Raw genomic sequence first — 16,112 nt, 5'->3', positions numbered from 1 at the left:
AAAACCTACAGCAAGCGTTGAAACATTGATAAATGTGTGTTTATAAAAAGATATTGACTTTTCACATTCTTCACACTCATTTGGCTGTATAGGTATTTAAAAAAAATCTGGTTACAGTGTGCATTTGTTTAGAAATGCTATGTGTAGCGTACCGGTAAACACATCCAACAAACACTTAGAGCAGAATAATGGACATGAGTTGTGCAGATGATCTAAATTTGATTTGAGTCTGCAACTGAAGGTAACTAACCTGGATGTTTCATCATAGATGGCTTTGACTTTTAAAATGAACGGGAATCAATGAGTAAGCAAATTATTCATACCATTTCCATTTAAGCTACTAGGGGTGTAAAAAAAAAAAAATTGATTCGCAATACGTATATCGCGATATTACAGCACACAATTCTTGTATTGATTCATATGCAGCCGAATCGATTTTTAAAACTACATTTTGGATGGAAATATTCAACAAAATGTCTTACTTAGGGTTAGGTTTCACACTTAAAGCATGGAAGAATGTTATATCAATGGAACATTAAGCCTTCATATTTTAAACAGATTCTAACCTGTTTGTTAAATACAGTGGCTCACAGTTATAAGACTGAAGTACATTTTCATACAAATCTTACAGTGTACATGTACAAGTTTATTGATTAGTATTTTCAAAATTTTTGTTATAAAAAAATCACAGTAATTGATTTATCGATTCGTATCAAGATTAATCTGTATCGAATCGAATCGTGACCTATGAATCGTGATACAGATCGAATCGCAAGGTACTAGAAAATTCACACCCCTCTAAGCTATATTATCAATAAATAGGTACAAAAGTCTAATTTATAATTACTTTAAATAAATAATTAAAGCAAAAAAAAAAAAAAACACTGAAGTTGCTTACATTTTCTTTAAATAAAATGACCATAGAAACAAACAGTGACTCTAGTATCTGATTTGTAAAATAATACAACAGTGTCAAAAATCACAAAAATCTGTGTGACACCTTTGTCATCGCCACCACAATAATAGTAATAATGAAGCCAAGCTTTGTTAAACCTCATGACTGAAGGAAAACAGGAGCATCATCTATTTTAATATTCCCTTTCTTTTGTTTCCGAGGTACAATAAGGTTGCAAACAGCGTGTGTGTGTGTGTATTCCAGTGAAAGAGCTGAAGAAGCACGGCTCTTGCAGAAGCATGCATAACACAGCATGCTATTGGCCAAAAGTGTAGTTCCATTCAAACCCATGCATTTTGCACAGTATACTTTAAGTGCACTTTTGGCCTCTTAAAACAGCGACTATGGAACCATTTATCAGCCTGGTTCTGTGTTATCTTGCACAGAGCAGTGATAGTGTTCTATGCATGGACAGGTACAGCAACTACATGCTCAGCCAGTTGATCACTGAAGCCCAAGCATTCGTGCAGCTTTCTTACTGTACCTGAACCAGGGGTGATAGGTTCTTCTGTCTTTTAGAAACACCTGCCTACAATGGTCCACACAACCGCATTAAATGGGTATACAAACAGCACGTGACAACAGTAACGAGGACAATGAAAACGCACAAAGAGAAGATGCAGTTGGTGATCACATGCATAGAGAGAGAAAAAGGGAAGAGGAGGAAAAGAAATGAAGGCACTGGCTGATGTTGGCGGCATTAGTTGACTTAAACCACAACAGTTCACACTTCCCTTGAGTTACATCACAATTTGACATTTATTATTAGAAATTACACAGACAATTGCTTTAGCACTTACAGCGTCCGAATCCCCTTTGTCTTTAGATCCACGACTACCAGCCACCACAGACTCCAGTACAGCCACCCAGCGCTGTTTGTCCGGGAAACTGGGAGCCATGAAGTAGAGAGACTGGCCTGGCCAACAAGTGGTGTGGGGGTGTGACTCCAGCTTCAGAATGTAAGGGATATCTGGACACAAACACCCAGAAAATTTAGATTTAATATTTCAGATAGGTGAATATACTTCAAAATAGTCTGAGTGCGGCAGTATTGGCCGGCAATGAACCACTACCTGACTTTGCAGTGTTGATGAGCTCAGAGGCTCCAACAGCTCCATGAACAGTTACCTCTCCATCAGGTAGACAAAGCTCAAACTCCTCCTCCACATTAACACAGTCTAAAAACGACATGTCAAATAAGCTTTGTACTGGATTTATTTTTGACGTTTCTTTATAATGTCAGAAGAAAAAGGTAGTCACCTTCTCTGGGCTCTGCGTCATAGGTTGATATTTTGGTTCCATCGAGAACAACATACTTTGTCTCCCAGCCTTGCTGACCACGCTTGCCATTTCTTTTTTTGAATCAATAATATAATCGGTTAATATACAAATACATAGCATGGTACATTAATGCCCAATGACCAGTTTGTCAGGAAAAGTGAACCAATAACCTTGGCTGCTTCATCCATCCCTCCAAGCGAACATGCCCACTAGCTTCCTTGACCTGAAGTCCAGGGGAGCTTGCCTTTTCTCGGCAAAAAGCCTCAGAGAAGTGGGTGGCATATTCAACTGGCAGGCCACAAGTGGCTGGAAGGCATGGTGAGCATTTGGGATGACAAAGGGTGTGGCATTCTACAGGAAGTAAAAAAAAAAAAAAAAAAAGGAAAGGTCAGGCATTTTTTTCTTTTAATTCATTTTCTGAAATACAGGGTAGAAACGTTTGAAATGTTTAAAATACATTGAAAACACAACTCCACTTCAAATGTTCATTATAGACATATTTTAAGTCTAGGGCAAAAGATGAGGATAGTTGTTTTCTCTTTATGTATAGCAGAATGCAACATACAGAATTGCCAGCCATAAACATTCATCCATCCATTTTCTGCACTGCTTTCCATCATGGACATTTTAGAGCAGGTGTCATCAACGTGGTGGGGGGCACTTCAACACATTGATAGATTTCTCCATTCATTTCTAAGAGGAATATGATTTGAGATAAGAGTGTTTGAAGTTGCGAGCGTGGCCACGGAACACATTAAACTCGTATCAAGGCACCACTGTACTTACGGACTAAATAAGTGTATGAAGACTATGATAACAAAAAACTATGACAAATGCAGCAATATTCTGCCCTCAAGATTATGCATGGTAAATGAAGTTACAATATTGTTATTTTGACACTACAGTATAACATATTTTTCCAAACAGGCCTGGTTACAGTCCACAAAAATTCCATGTGAGATAATTTAGTGGATGTGTTTCAAAGGCCAGCCAGTAATTCTGATAAGACTGGAATACTATCTCTCGGCTGTTGAAGGAGGGACACAAACCTAGACAAGTGGCAGCCTGGCGTCCAAAATGCACAGTGTCCAGGCAGACGGCACATTTGGCAGCCCTCATGTTGAGACCCACAGTGAAGCGATGGGGAATGTTATGGTGCATCCTCTCCTTCACGCGACGACCAAACTCTGCAATAAAAAACAAATAAAAAATAAAAAAAGGAAGAAAAACAGCTGTGAGGAGAAATTAAGATTAATTACCTTTGAGAGCAACAACATTTTACAAAATTATTTTCTCGTAGTACACATGGTGAAAATGACGAAACAAAAATGACAGATTTTTGTAAATAAATACTCCTGTTTAGGTATGAACAGATGAAAATCACACTATGCATGTCAATCAGAATGGAATGTATAATCAATGAACTATGGAGATACAAAAAACATTAACAGAGGGGACGCATATTTGAGAAGACGTAAGAAAGGAATGGAGGACTGCTAACTTACTTTCAAAGGTGACCCTCCTCTTTTCTGCAAGGAATAAGAGGAAAGAGACAGAAAGGAGATAGCAGTCTAACAATAGCTATGTGAAAGTGAAAGACACACATAGTTTGAGGCCTGAATCACAGAGAAAGGCAATGGACTTGTCATTGATGAAGGTGTGTCTGATAGGATCAGAGCACATGTCGCCTTGGTCTGTCCACTTTTCATTATGTTGCTGTAATAGGAGGATTCTTCAGAAATATAACAGTTAAAGCAGATTGGTTTGATGAGATAAATTTCCATTCCGCTTCATTCAAAGTCTACATTAAAACCAGTATCATCATATTAATCCATAACCCTTCCATTGTGAGACAGGCCCGGCAGGAATGCAATATTGGTTGGATAAAAGCACAGCGACTAAAACCTGAAACATTTTCCCCTTGAGTCCACTGATTTGGTTTGTGTTTCAGATTTACAAGGCCCTGAGCATAGTTATCCAACATAATTTAGAAGTTATCCTGCCTAGCACAGGCTGACAGAAGAAACAAATACAAACAAACCACACCACAATAGGCAAACAAAAGGCCCATTTTATTGACAGTGATTGCATACACGCGAGTACTACTATGTCGACAAATTGTTCTCGAAGATTCATGCAACACAGACTATATGTGTGTATTTGTGTTTGAGTGAGTCACCTTCAGGTGTGGAAGTCTCCTTGGAGCGGGTTGAAGGGTTAAGGAGCCCACAGGGGTTGGGTTGATGCTCTGGGGACTTCACAATGGCCGACATGAGGATTTGATGGCGAGCCTGGGCTGGTGTGGAAGTAGCCATGTGATCCTGTGCTTTGAAATGAGCGGCTATATTTTCATAAAAATTCAAGTTAATAGTCAGTGGCAGTAGAATTCTGGAAATCTGTCCAAAAAATAAATAAAATAAAAATAAAGACACTACACATTGAGGTGCAGTGGAGGATTTGAAATATCTTCTTTTTTTTTTTGCCATACAGAAACATGATTTTAAAGTTGGCTCAATGTCTCACTCAAACAGACATCACAAATAATATGGTGTCATTAAGTACAAGTATTAATAATGGGTCTGATTAAAATTATTAAGTTTACACAAGATAGCTACTATGTAATAGCTGTTAGGCACTGATTGCAACTCTACATACATGGTTAAGTCGTACCTTCTTCCCGTAGGGATCGCAGCTCTATTCTCATCTTCTGAAGAGCCTCTTCCAGCTCTCCACACCTTGAGCGCTCATTTTCCAAAGCAAGCTTCATGTCACTGTACTGCAACGGAACTGTTGGCTGGGATTGAGGAGTCAGTGCCACATTAGTTGTAGTGCCTACATCTTCACGCCGGCGCCCAAAAATACCCTGTTCACACAAGGAACATGAAGAGATGATTTTATTTTAGGGCACATCTTGTCCATTGTGATGGTCCCCCTTTGCTACCCCTAAAAAAACAGAGCCCTGACCTGACTCTAAACCATAAGTCAAAATCTATAAAAGGTAATTGTAACAGCCAGGTGACCCAATACGTTTATCTCATTAGTGTATACGGCAGTGGTTCTAAACTTTGTTGGAGGTACTGAACCCCACCAGTTCTATGCGCAATCACCGAACCCTTTTTTATTGAAAAAATGGGAAGAAAAATCTAATTCAAGACATATGTATATGGTTTACTGGTAAACAAAACAGTAGCCACAGTAGCCTTTTCATCGAAATCGTCTCTCTTCACCTTGAGCTCAGAAATTGTTGTGTTCTTGTATTCCCTATCTCCATTAATCTCATGGAAGTGTTCCTTTAGTTTAGCTAGATAGCTGGTTGTGCTGGAATAGAATTGCTCAACTTGGCATTGTAAATCATGCAGTAAGGATGCTGACTCCTATCACTCAATTTAACTCTCTATTCAAAGAGCATTTTGAGACAGCTACTGTTGTTTTCTTAAACTGGAACCCAGGGGCAGCAGATACATGAAAACAGCAGAGGCCCCAGAACTGAACCCTGTGGAACACCATATGTTCCGTTATACATGTCAATTCAAAATGCACATTTTTAATTTACTTATTTATTTTGCTCGACATAGTTAATATGAAGAAATCCCACAACATACTATAAAAAAAGCCGCAAGTCGAGTCGACTACAGAGTGCACCAAATTCGCTGCAGGCATAGCAATTTAGCGTGATCACCTGCAGCCAATGATGACCCAGCAGGTCATATCAGCACGAATCATTTGAGTCAGGTGTGTGTTTTGACCTCCGCCGAACCCCTATGACTGACTCACCGAAACCCTGGGGTTCAATCAAGCCCAGGTTAAGAACCACTGGTATACAGTGTATGGACGCCTGCATTATTTGACAGTAACCTCACTTGCATCTACTAGTATATATAGAAGCTAACTTTAACAGTCTCTTAGGATTTATTTTCATTAGATATATTGTACTGACTTTCTTTTTCTTGGTAGGTTGGTCCATTTTAGCCTGGAGGAAGTCAATGAGTTTGGTCTGCTGTGAGATAGTCCCCTCCATCTTCACCTTCTCATGGGAATATACAGCCTGCAAAATAAAGGTGAATTTTAAACCCCTTCGAGGACATCAGTAAGAACACTTTCCTTATTTAGCTCTACATTAGATCTCTTAAGAATCCTTGGAATGTCTGATACAAGTCATAACGGTCCCCAAACAGCATCTCATTCGATTGCAAGATATTGCACTGAGCACCTGTATATTCTCCAGCTGGTATTCCAAATCAGTCCTCTCAGTCTTAAGCATATCGGTTTGGTCAAGTGCATCCTGTAGACCCTGGGTTAGACGGAAAATGTGGCTCTTTTGGAGATCCATCTGCTGTTGCAGCTTCCCTTGCTGTGAAAATATCAGCAGACAAACTCCAATTGAAAAAAGGGCAATTAAACAAATACATCTACAGCACTTTGATTTAATTAAGAACTTGAATAGGTGACAGAACGGTACACTAGTGAGTCCTGGTAGTATGCCTCCCTCACAGTTGATATGATATGATTTTAATCTTAGCCTTCCTGTGTGGGGTTTGAATGGTCCTATCCGTGTTTGTGTGGGTTTTCTCCTGTAAATCAAACTTCCTCCCACTTTCCAAAAACATACATTTAAGGGTAACTGAAACCCTCTAAATTGTCCAGTGGATATAAAGTTTATACAAGTCTCTTCAAATACAATATTTTTTGGGAAAAATGATACCAAGATAAATAAAAATAAAAATAAAAATCTACCATTAATGTGTTTTATAGCCTGTACAAATGAATTCACGTTTATAATATACCGGTATTAAAGCGACACAAAGGAACTTTCAGTTTACGTTGATTATGGCCATATGGAGAAAAAGCAGTAACGTTATGTATGTTATGTCTTCCTTCAAGTATGCCTGAAGGAAGACCACAATTGCCATGAGGACAAACGCAATGCGTCATGCGCGCGCACACACAACACTAATACCAAATGCCCGAACCCGCCCGATAAAGGGATGGAGATAGTTTTAAAGTAATATGAAGAACTCCAGGCGTCTGTCTTCCTTAAAACATCATGAGCACCTCCTACGTAACTACGAGATCCCGCGAGACGGAACATTACGAGAATTGAGCCTCAGAAGCGAAATGCTCTTCAATGGAAACACCGGCAAGTCAAAATTTTACTTTATCGAAATATATAAACAATATCACTTTTATTTTTGCGAAAAACTGTAATGGAAACGCACCTAATGATTAACCTGAAATAAAACATCAGCTCCTCTAGTAAGCAATTCCTGACATTTTGCAGTCACATCTCATAGCACAAGCCTTGGTCTGAAAAGCCAAGCCTGGCGCTGCCAGGCTATTAATTCAGTGGCAAAAACCTTGCAGAGTATGTGATAGATTGATTATCAATATATGGTATACTAACGCCACTCGCCTAAAGTCAGCCCAATTAGGAGAAGCTGCTTAAAAAGAATGACAGGAGGAGAAATTCACCATACTAGATGTGTTCTTAAATTGAAGTATATTACATTTGTGTGGGAAAATGTATTGGTCATCTTATTGACATTGTTTCTACCTCTTCCATCAGCCTCTGTTTCAACTCCCTCTCAGTCTCCAATTTTTGTTGCAAGCTGCGAGCGTTCATCTCCAGCATGGCGTGCTTCTTCTCCAGATCATTGAGCTGTGCAAACAAGCAAATGCACCTTATACCAACAGCAGCAAAATTTTGCAGCAACAAGGACAAAATTGAAATGACTGCATTGAATTACTATGCAGTCTTTTCAGATATCTAGATGTTAGATAGATTCATCTTGGCAACTCACAGTATCAGACAGACTTTCAGCTTTGAGTCTCTGCTCCTTCAAGGCCTGCTGCAGTGCCAATATCTCAGCCTTGTGCTCTTTGACTGCTAGTTCTACTGCCTGGCGAGACTCTGTGCTGCGCTGGTCAGCCCGTAACCTGTGAAAAACAGAGTACGAGAAGTTTGGTTGCCAACTGCAATGAAACAGAGATGTCAAAGACATTCTTGACATTCTAAACACATTCAAATCTGCTCCAGCATTACCTGTTTTGTTTTTCATTATCCAGCAGTCTCTGCAGTTCCCTGGTGCGTCTTTCGGCCTGGCTCTTTTCATCCTCCAAGGCCCCTCTCCAAGCCTCCCATTGCCTCTCCTTCTCCAGCAGCTCATCATTCAGGGACTCAAGCTCCACCACCTGCTCCTCCAGCATGCTACATGTAGTCTTTAGAGTCTCGATGTTCTAGGAAGGTAAATAAAATGGCAGATTGAGGAGATTGTCATTCACATCTTTTGGAAAAACTTGTTTGCAGGCCTGCCGACATTTCTTGTGACAGGAGTATATCTGATTTGTTTGGAATAGTCTAAATAATAGATATACTGTACACTGAAGCTTTCAGGTGACAAAGTAAATCACAAAAATAATTTATATCTGTGGTCTGTCAAACATTAGGCAACATTACTTGTTTTTGATTGTTGAGATGCATCTCACGGTCTGCCACCTCTCTCCTGAGCCGGTCCACCTCCTGGCTCAGTTGCAGTTGATCTTCCCTCTCATCTGATGCTTCATCCAATTGCTTGGACAGGTAGAAGTTCTGGCGGTTTAACTCCGCATTCTCCTGACTCAGCTGGGTTAGTTGCTCCTCCAGGTCAGTGATCACCTGAAGCAACAAAAAAAGTTTGATGAGTCTGCAGTGCTTGTGGAACAAATAACTGACTATGGATCAAGTTATGTTACTAATGGCATATACTGTATGATTTAGCATGAGTTTTTTTTCTTTCTTTTTTTTAGAATGCATTTTTTAATCTTGCATCCATCCATCTTCTGTATTGCTTTTCTTCATTAAGGCTGCGGGTGAGCAGGAGCCTATCTCAGATGTATTTGGACATTAAGACGGGGACAAAAAAAAAAACATTCCTGCACACATTTTTTCATTTCATCTGTAAAAAAAAACAACATATTTTTTTGGTAATGTGAGAGGAAACCGAAGCACAGAGAAAAAAAAACACTTGCCAGCACACAGAAAATGCAAACTCCACATATGAAGCCTGACCAGAAACTCAGAACTATGAGGCAGACGACGTGCTAACCAATTTGCCGCCTATTTAGAAGCTAGAAAGATATTTCAATTCCCATTATATAACACACCACTTACTGAACAGCTGTCTCTTAGGGCATCAAACTTTTGTTGAATTTCATCTCTGTGATTCTATGAGAAAAGGGAAAAATGTGTCAAAATTTGAAATGAGAAATATGATGGAACAGTGCCACTAAAAAGTTAAACATTTGTTGACTCTGTTTACATTGTGTATATAGTAAATGTTGTTGCTGCTTTTAGTGTTAGATCTGAAAAGAGTGATAATAAATCCTGTTTTGCCTGTGCACCTACATATGGGAATGTGAGTAATTTATTCACGTGCACTTGCCGTCTTACCCTCAAGGCAGTGATCTCCTCCTCAGCCTCAGCAGTGGTTTCCTCCAACTCAGTCTTTGCTTGCTGCAGCTGGCTCTCCAAAGCAAGACGAGCTGCCTGCAGGCTGCTTATCTGGGACTCACGCTCTTGCAGGGAGAGGGTCAACTCTGACACCTGTCTCTTGATCTCCAGCTTTTCCTCTTCATGTTCTAAGCCCATCTGGAAAGGCAACAGGACATGGGTAAATGTGTGTTTATTACAGCGTTACAATGACCTAAAAAGAATTATATTTGCATATAAGTATCACCATTTGTTGTAATCGGTAGAGAGTACCAGATGGTAGATTTTGTTTAACACCCGAACAGTTTAAGAAGCACAAGGCAATTTCAAATTGTTGTACTGTATTTGAAAACTATTTTTGAATTGTTTTAATATTCATTTGGGTTAACACAATATATAGACTGTGCTTACATTTTCAGATATATTGTAGGTTGTTGTAAATGTTCAATGTAATATACACTTACTGAGACCTGAACTGAAAGCACTGAATTTGAATGAAACTTGGATAATAGCATTTAAATGTGCAGTATGTATTGTATGAAGAAAAGTGAAACAGTTCAAGTTCAACAACATGCAAAAGCAATACAACATGCAAAAGCAATACAAAAAGAGTCCATTACGAGTCTTTTCCTGATACCTCAGGTGGCTAATAGAAGTAGCAGTGTCAAAATGAATTAATAACTATAGTTTAGAACCATTGTTTAACTTAAAATTGTCCAAATTATCAGATTTCATCCTCACAGCAATAATTGTTCCCTAATTTCTGTAGTCTTACATGAAAGCAGAAAAATGCATTTAATACTTAATGAAAAATAAAGTGTATTTTTATTTTTATTAATTAATAGCAATAGCCCTAAATAGAAGTGTTTTTTGTTAATTATTTAATTAAATTGTGAGTTGGACCTAAGAGTTATCTGAACCAGCCACTCACAACCACACCTAGGGACAATTAAGACTATTCAATTAACCTACCATGCATGTTTTTTGGCATGTGGGAGGAAACCGGAGTACTAGAAGAAAACCTACACAGGCACGGGGAGAACATGCAAACTCCACCCAGGAAGGCCAGAGCCTGGAATCGAACTCATGACCTCTGCACTGGGAGGTGGATGTGCTAACCAGTCATCAACCATGCCACCCTCTTTCAGTGCAGGATAAATGTTTGTAATGAGTGTGCGTTTTTTTATGCATGCACATATAATAAGCATGTGTATGAGACAATGGACAGCATGTGTTTGTCTTTTGAGTGTGCAGAGAAGTCAACAATTAAGGAAGAGAAGCAGCATTCAGCCAACAAGTTGTCTGCAGTAACGTGAAAAAAAGTGAATTGTGAAGAAGGGCTTTTACTGTAATTTAAAAAAAGAAAAGAAAAAAGAAGCAGTCTATTTTGGATTTGGTGTAATGTCAAGATTGTGTGAAAACTACCGTATAAGTAAAAATACACTTTTTATCTGACTCAAATTGAGAAATACTGTTTCGCCAAAACTGTAGTTTTGCTGTATATTAATTGATCTAAAAAGACTATCAGCTCAGTGGCCGATCAATTGCCTTAATCCGCTTTGTGGACACTAATACCGTAATGCAATGCTACACTGAGAGGCAGCTAAAGAGCATTACTTAATCCTGAGCGGGAAGATTTTGTTTCTGTTTGCTATTGGCTCACCTCCCGCAGCCTACTCTCCAGCTCCAGTAGACGGGTCCTTTTGGTTTGCTCCTGCTGACTGATTTTCTCCAGATGTTCCTCTAGTTTGGCATTTTGAGCCTCAAGTTTGCCAGCCTGAGACTCCAAATAGAACTTTTGCTGTCGCAGCTCTGAGATCATCTCCTCTTGGGCTTTCCTAAATCAAACAAAACAAAACGAAAATCCAAAATGAATATCTTGTACTGTTTATCGAAAAAGAGATGAGCCTATGTTACAGCTTCAATAATAAGGTGCAATTAACAGTCGTATCTTTTTAATTGTAATGTATTCCATTCAAATAAATACACAACATTTATTCAAAGATGAGTTGAAGTTGCATTTTCTCTGTAGCACCATGAGCCATGCCGCCTCATTAAAAAGATCCATCGGCTAGGGTGCACAAAGATTTAGAGAATTAAATGTACACTAATGAAGCCATTGGAGGCAGGAGGAAATGGCGTGAGTGTGGGTGGGGACCCTCATGAGAACACAATGTGGGTAGAAAGAAGGTCTTGTTAACTCACATATTCTTCTGGGTGTAGATACTGCTGTTAGCAGCCAGCTTGTTAGCCTCTGACAGCTCAGCAATGCGCTGCTCCAGGTTCTTCATCTTGGAATCCATGGCGTTAATGGTCTGCAGGAAGAGAGGAGACACAAAATGATGGTGCAAATAACATAAAAAAAATGACTCAGGAGAGTTCTGGCAAGCACACATTTTACCAGAAACATTTTGGGGGAGGAAACAGAAGGTTTCACTCTAGTAAAATCCTCTTAGTTTCCGTTAAAGGTGTTGCGTGAATCTTCTCCTGTTAATGTCAGAAGATGAAAAGCTTCTTAACTGCCTCAATTCTACCACATTAGCCAGATTAGGGCTAGAGCCCAGACGTTACAGTGCAAAATGATGTACAGTACAATTTAATCAGTCTTCAAAGTGTTCTTTCCAATAGAGCCAAAACCACTGTCACAAATTGTGTATGGATGAATAAGAAAATATGTAGTAAATTCTGTCAGTTTGGAAAGGCATGTTCATAAGCTTTCGTATATAAACATTCAAAATGTATACTGAACACATTAAAAGCTTTTTTCCTAACATTATTTACTGGAGTTACATTTACTTCTGGATACCGAAAATGAACCATTCCCAATCGGGTGTGAAATTAAAGGCAGTTCTCACAGTGACCATTTTAAATCAATTGCTATTTTTCTTACCGCTTTCTGCTCGCTGATAAGTTTGCAGTTCTCTCTTGACTCCTCCTCCTGCTGCGCTCTTCGAGCCTCGAGGCTCTCCTTGTCGGCTAGGTCCACCTTCATCTGGGCTTCCAGAACCTTGATTAGACAGAGTCCGTAAACGCACATGACACAAAGTCTCCTGGGGTATTAGCTTTTATTCCGAAGTTCATCCTGGAGAAAATACAGTATCTCAGCACCATAATAACACTACCTTTATTTTGTCTTCAAAAAGCCTCTCCTTTTGGACAAGCTGAGTTTCCATCCTTTGTGCTGTAGACTGGGCATCCCTCAGGTGGTCCTCCAGTTCCTGCAAAAGAAGGTTTAGGTTAGTTTATAATAACATAAAGTGTCAAATAAAGTACAATTTGCTAAAATGGATGATAATTAAGCAACAGCATGTTCACACACCAGTACAGAAGTGCATGCACAATCCTACTACAGCAGCAAATACACAACAAAAAGAAAATGGAGAAACTTGCATTGAAAAGTTGTAAATCCACAAAACGGCTGTAGCTGCGCCTGTTCATGATTTGATCGTTTAAATGCGATGGTCTAAATACTCAGTTGATAAGCTGCCATTTATAAGAGCCGAGCTAGCCAGCACATGCAGTGGCAAGTATGAGCTCTCAGTAAGAAGCGATGAAGATAACCAGAGATGGGCAGTTGGGTAAAATTAGGGGTGGAGTGGTGAAGCGTATTAAGGGAGTCTTATCTGTAGGTCTCTCACCAGGATCTTTTCAGCCATCTGCTGGATCTGCTGGGATTTGGTCTGAATGTCATCTTTCAGCTTATTCTCACGGCGCTCTACCATCTCCAGCCTCTTTACTTGGTTTTCCAGGGTCTTTCTGCCCTCCTGCTTACACACCAAAAACAAACAAAATGAGACATAAGGTGAAGTGTATACGGCTGCAAAGTTTTGAAGAGGTGTAGAAGTTTAACTAACACCATGTCTCAAATATTTTACGGTAAGAAGACAAAGGTGCGTTTTGTCTAAAGTGGTACCTCTGTCTCTCTCAGGCGTCGTTTGAGTGTGTCACTGGAGTCGCTTTTGCCTCGCAAGCGTTCCAGGTCTCGTTCCAGCCGTTCTTTGGCCTGTCTGACATTCTGCAGCAGTTCAGTGGCTTCTGTGCTCGCTTTCACTGCCTAATAGAGGTCACAAGGTTAAAGGCTATTTAGTGGATCTTTGACAGAGTTCCTGAAACTTGAACCAGACATTTGTACTCATTTTCACAGGGTATCAGCAGAGCCAACTGCAATTGTCGGACTACCAGATGCATTTGCATTTTGCCCATCCAGATTATAAAAACAATTTCTCTCTCAAATATACAAAGAGCGATGCTTTACTCTAATCAATAAGAAACATACCTTTGACAGTTTGTCCTGGAGCTCTTGAATTTTCACCTGTTGCTCAGCATTTGTCTTGAGAAGGAAATAAATGGTTGAATATAACTGCAACTGCAGCACTATGAATTTACAACACCCGATATCTCATTTTACCTTTTCCAGTTTGGAGAGAAGCTCCTCTACCTCTGCTTTACCCTGCTCTTTAGCCTGGAAACATAAAGAATGATTAAGTACACTTGATCTAATTTCCAATGATTACAGTGTAACAAGGCAAGAGAAGCAGCAATGTGTACTGTACAGTATACTGCACATTTTCTGGTTAGTGCACCTTCTGAATCCTTTGCTGGTACTCCACAGCCTTCCGTTTAAGTTCCTCGCTGGTTTGTCTTGAGTCTCTAAGTTCCGATTCGTAGAGGTCACTGCGGCGACGTGCAGCAGACAGGTCCTCCTCCAGCTGCCTGATGGTCACTTGCATCTCCTCCAGCTGCGCATGGTACTCCTAAAATGGCAAGTCCAGAACAGAAATCTCACGGAACTGCATCAATTGTGCAATCAGAGAGATTAAAAAGTTTAGTTGACAGTGGTAATGTCAAAAAGCATTCCTTTCATATATGTTTATCATTGCACTTATACAGCAGTTTACCTCTTTTATGGACTGGAGGTCAGGGACGGCCAACTTAAATGATAGAGGGGGCCTCAAGTTTTTAAGCCATTTTAAATATGGACAAAATATGCGCGCTTAATATATTTAATTGTTTACAATGCAATCACAAAACGTGTATAAATAAGATAAATTATTCAATAACAAAATAACCACATAATACTCTGATTCCCCCTCCAGTGCAAAGGGCTGTTTTGCATCAAATTATCATTCAAAGACATCACAAAACTGCTGAACATCAAACCAACATTAATTTCAAGAACACATCTTGTGCATTTTTTTTTTTAACAAAAATCAATTCACTCAGAATTGTAATATTATTGAGGTACACAATGTTTGTCCTGGATGTCATTCCAAATCCACAAAAATTATTAGGCCTATTCACATTGTAGTACACACCGGCCCCTGGTGTAAGCGCAACTAAGCCATGTCTGCCATCTAATGGTGAATGATGATATTACAACTTAAAACTATAAAGTGGAACACTACTCTTCACAAGGAAAACCGGAAAAACAGGGGGTTTGCTCCGCACAGAAAAAGAAAAAAAAAAGGTTAAAATGTTTTGAAAATATTACACAAACTGCCAGTGTTAGAGGAAACATGTTTATAATTTCCCTCCCCTCCCACCAGTTGCCCATACTTAATGTAGCTAAATAATTAATATATATAGTATGGTCGTTGTGTAGCTTTATACCCCTACAAACAAGAACTGCAATAAATAAACATATTAAATTACTGAAGTTAGACAGTAGAGAATTCCAATGCTTAGTGCAATGAGTAACCCTTATATACAGTACAAACTTATTGAATATTGACTCACCAAGTAAAGTACTTCTCTTTAGGGCTGTTACATCATAAGTTGGCGTTAAATGCTTTGGTGCTTTTATGCATCTGAACTGTGTGCTAAAAAAAATTCTGACTTGTTTGGAACAGCATGAAAACAAGTGAGCTGCTCTCCTGCTTTCCAGACAAAGATGTGCTGACATTGTTTCGCTGTGCAGCGAGCTACAGAAGCTGCAGTGCACTGCAGCAACGATTGTTCATCACCATAAAAAACAAATCAAAGGTAACTTTAGAAAGGCTGATTAAATACTTTACCTAATCTATAAAATGGCTAATTGTTTAGTGAGGAGTCAAGCAGAAACACATTGGTGACATTTTATTTTATCTTGATAAATGATGGCGTTGGATGATTTTCCTTCATAACTATGAGGGTATTCAAAAAAATTGTGTATTTCACGATTCACAGTTAAATGTGTCAAGTATTCTCTTAACCTAAATGTGGAATTGTTCTGCCTACCTTCCCCAGGAGACAACTGTAGGTAAGCATCATGATTAATGATCAAAGTCTCCATTTTGATACCCTACAGGGGTGCCATCTGCAGGGATGACCTTTGCGATTATAGTAAGCAGAAGAAGGGAATCCTCAGAGGTGATGCCCTGCCTGAGCATTGCTGACAAGGTGCATCACTGCACTGCTACTTCAGCCATTTGA

At 39.3% G+C, this 16,112-nt stretch overlaps 1 protein-coding gene across 6 annotated transcripts in view; it reads right to left on the bottom strand.

Annotated features, from left to right (window-relative positions):
- cita (citron rho-interacting serine/threonine kinase a) overlaps positions 1 to 16,112 on the bottom strand; it is a 46,859-nt gene that overhangs the window by 17,280 nt on the left and 13,467 nt on the right. The window contains exons 13-38 of one of the 6 annotated variants that reach the window (XM_077573160.1): positions 14,285 to 14,455; positions 14,110 to 14,163; positions 13,978 to 14,031; positions 13,615 to 13,755; positions 13,340 to 13,465; positions 12,824 to 12,919; positions 12,592 to 12,708; positions 11,907 to 12,016; positions 11,365 to 11,539; positions 9,663 to 9,860; positions 9,384 to 9,437; positions 8,691 to 8,888; positions 8,277 to 8,470; positions 8,035 to 8,170; positions 7,788 to 7,892; positions 6,447 to 6,587; positions 6,174 to 6,281; positions 4,907 to 5,099; positions 4,416 to 4,577; positions 3,742 to 3,765; positions 3,286 to 3,423; positions 2,407 to 2,587; positions 2,216 to 2,307; positions 2,029 to 2,133; positions 1,756 to 1,925; positions 1,440 to 1,484 (exon numbers count right to left, since the gene is read on the bottom strand). In XM_077573160.1, the coding sequence (XP_077429286.1) occupies positions 1,440 to 1,484; positions 1,756 to 1,925; positions 2,029 to 2,133; positions 2,216 to 2,307; positions 2,407 to 2,587; positions 3,286 to 3,423; positions 3,742 to 3,765; positions 4,416 to 4,577; positions 4,907 to 5,099; positions 6,174 to 6,281; positions 6,447 to 6,587; positions 7,788 to 7,892; positions 8,035 to 8,170; positions 8,277 to 8,470; positions 8,691 to 8,888; positions 9,384 to 9,437; positions 9,663 to 9,860; positions 11,365 to 11,539; positions 11,907 to 12,016; positions 12,592 to 12,708; positions 12,824 to 12,919; positions 13,340 to 13,465; positions 13,615 to 13,755; positions 13,978 to 14,031; positions 14,110 to 14,163; positions 14,285 to 14,455 (3,288 nt within the window). Of the gene's footprint in view, positions 1 to 1,439; positions 1,485 to 1,755; positions 1,926 to 2,028; positions 2,134 to 2,215; positions 2,308 to 2,406; positions 2,588 to 3,285; positions 3,424 to 3,741; positions 3,766 to 4,415; positions 4,578 to 4,906; positions 5,100 to 6,173; positions 6,282 to 6,446; positions 6,588 to 7,787; positions 7,893 to 8,034; positions 8,171 to 8,276; positions 8,471 to 8,690; positions 8,889 to 9,383; positions 9,438 to 9,662; positions 9,861 to 11,364; positions 11,540 to 11,906; positions 12,017 to 12,591; positions 12,709 to 12,823; positions 12,920 to 13,339; positions 13,469 to 13,614; positions 13,756 to 13,977; positions 14,032 to 14,109; positions 14,164 to 14,284; positions 14,456 to 16,112 lie in introns of all 6 variants that reach the window. The other 5 variants (XM_077573165.1, XM_077573161.1, XM_077573166.1 and 2 more) reach the window with 5 other exon arrangements.

This window comes from Vanacampus margaritifer, chromosome 8 (genome assembly GCF_051991255.1).
Source record: "Vanacampus margaritifer isolate UIUO_Vmar chromosome 8, RoL_Vmar_1.0, whole genome shotgun sequence".
In the NCBI taxonomy this organism is placed as follows: domain Eukaryota; kingdom Metazoa; phylum Chordata; class Actinopteri; order Syngnathiformes; family Syngnathidae; genus Vanacampus; species Vanacampus margaritifer.
This window is presented reverse-complemented; position numbering and strand designations above follow the sequence as displayed.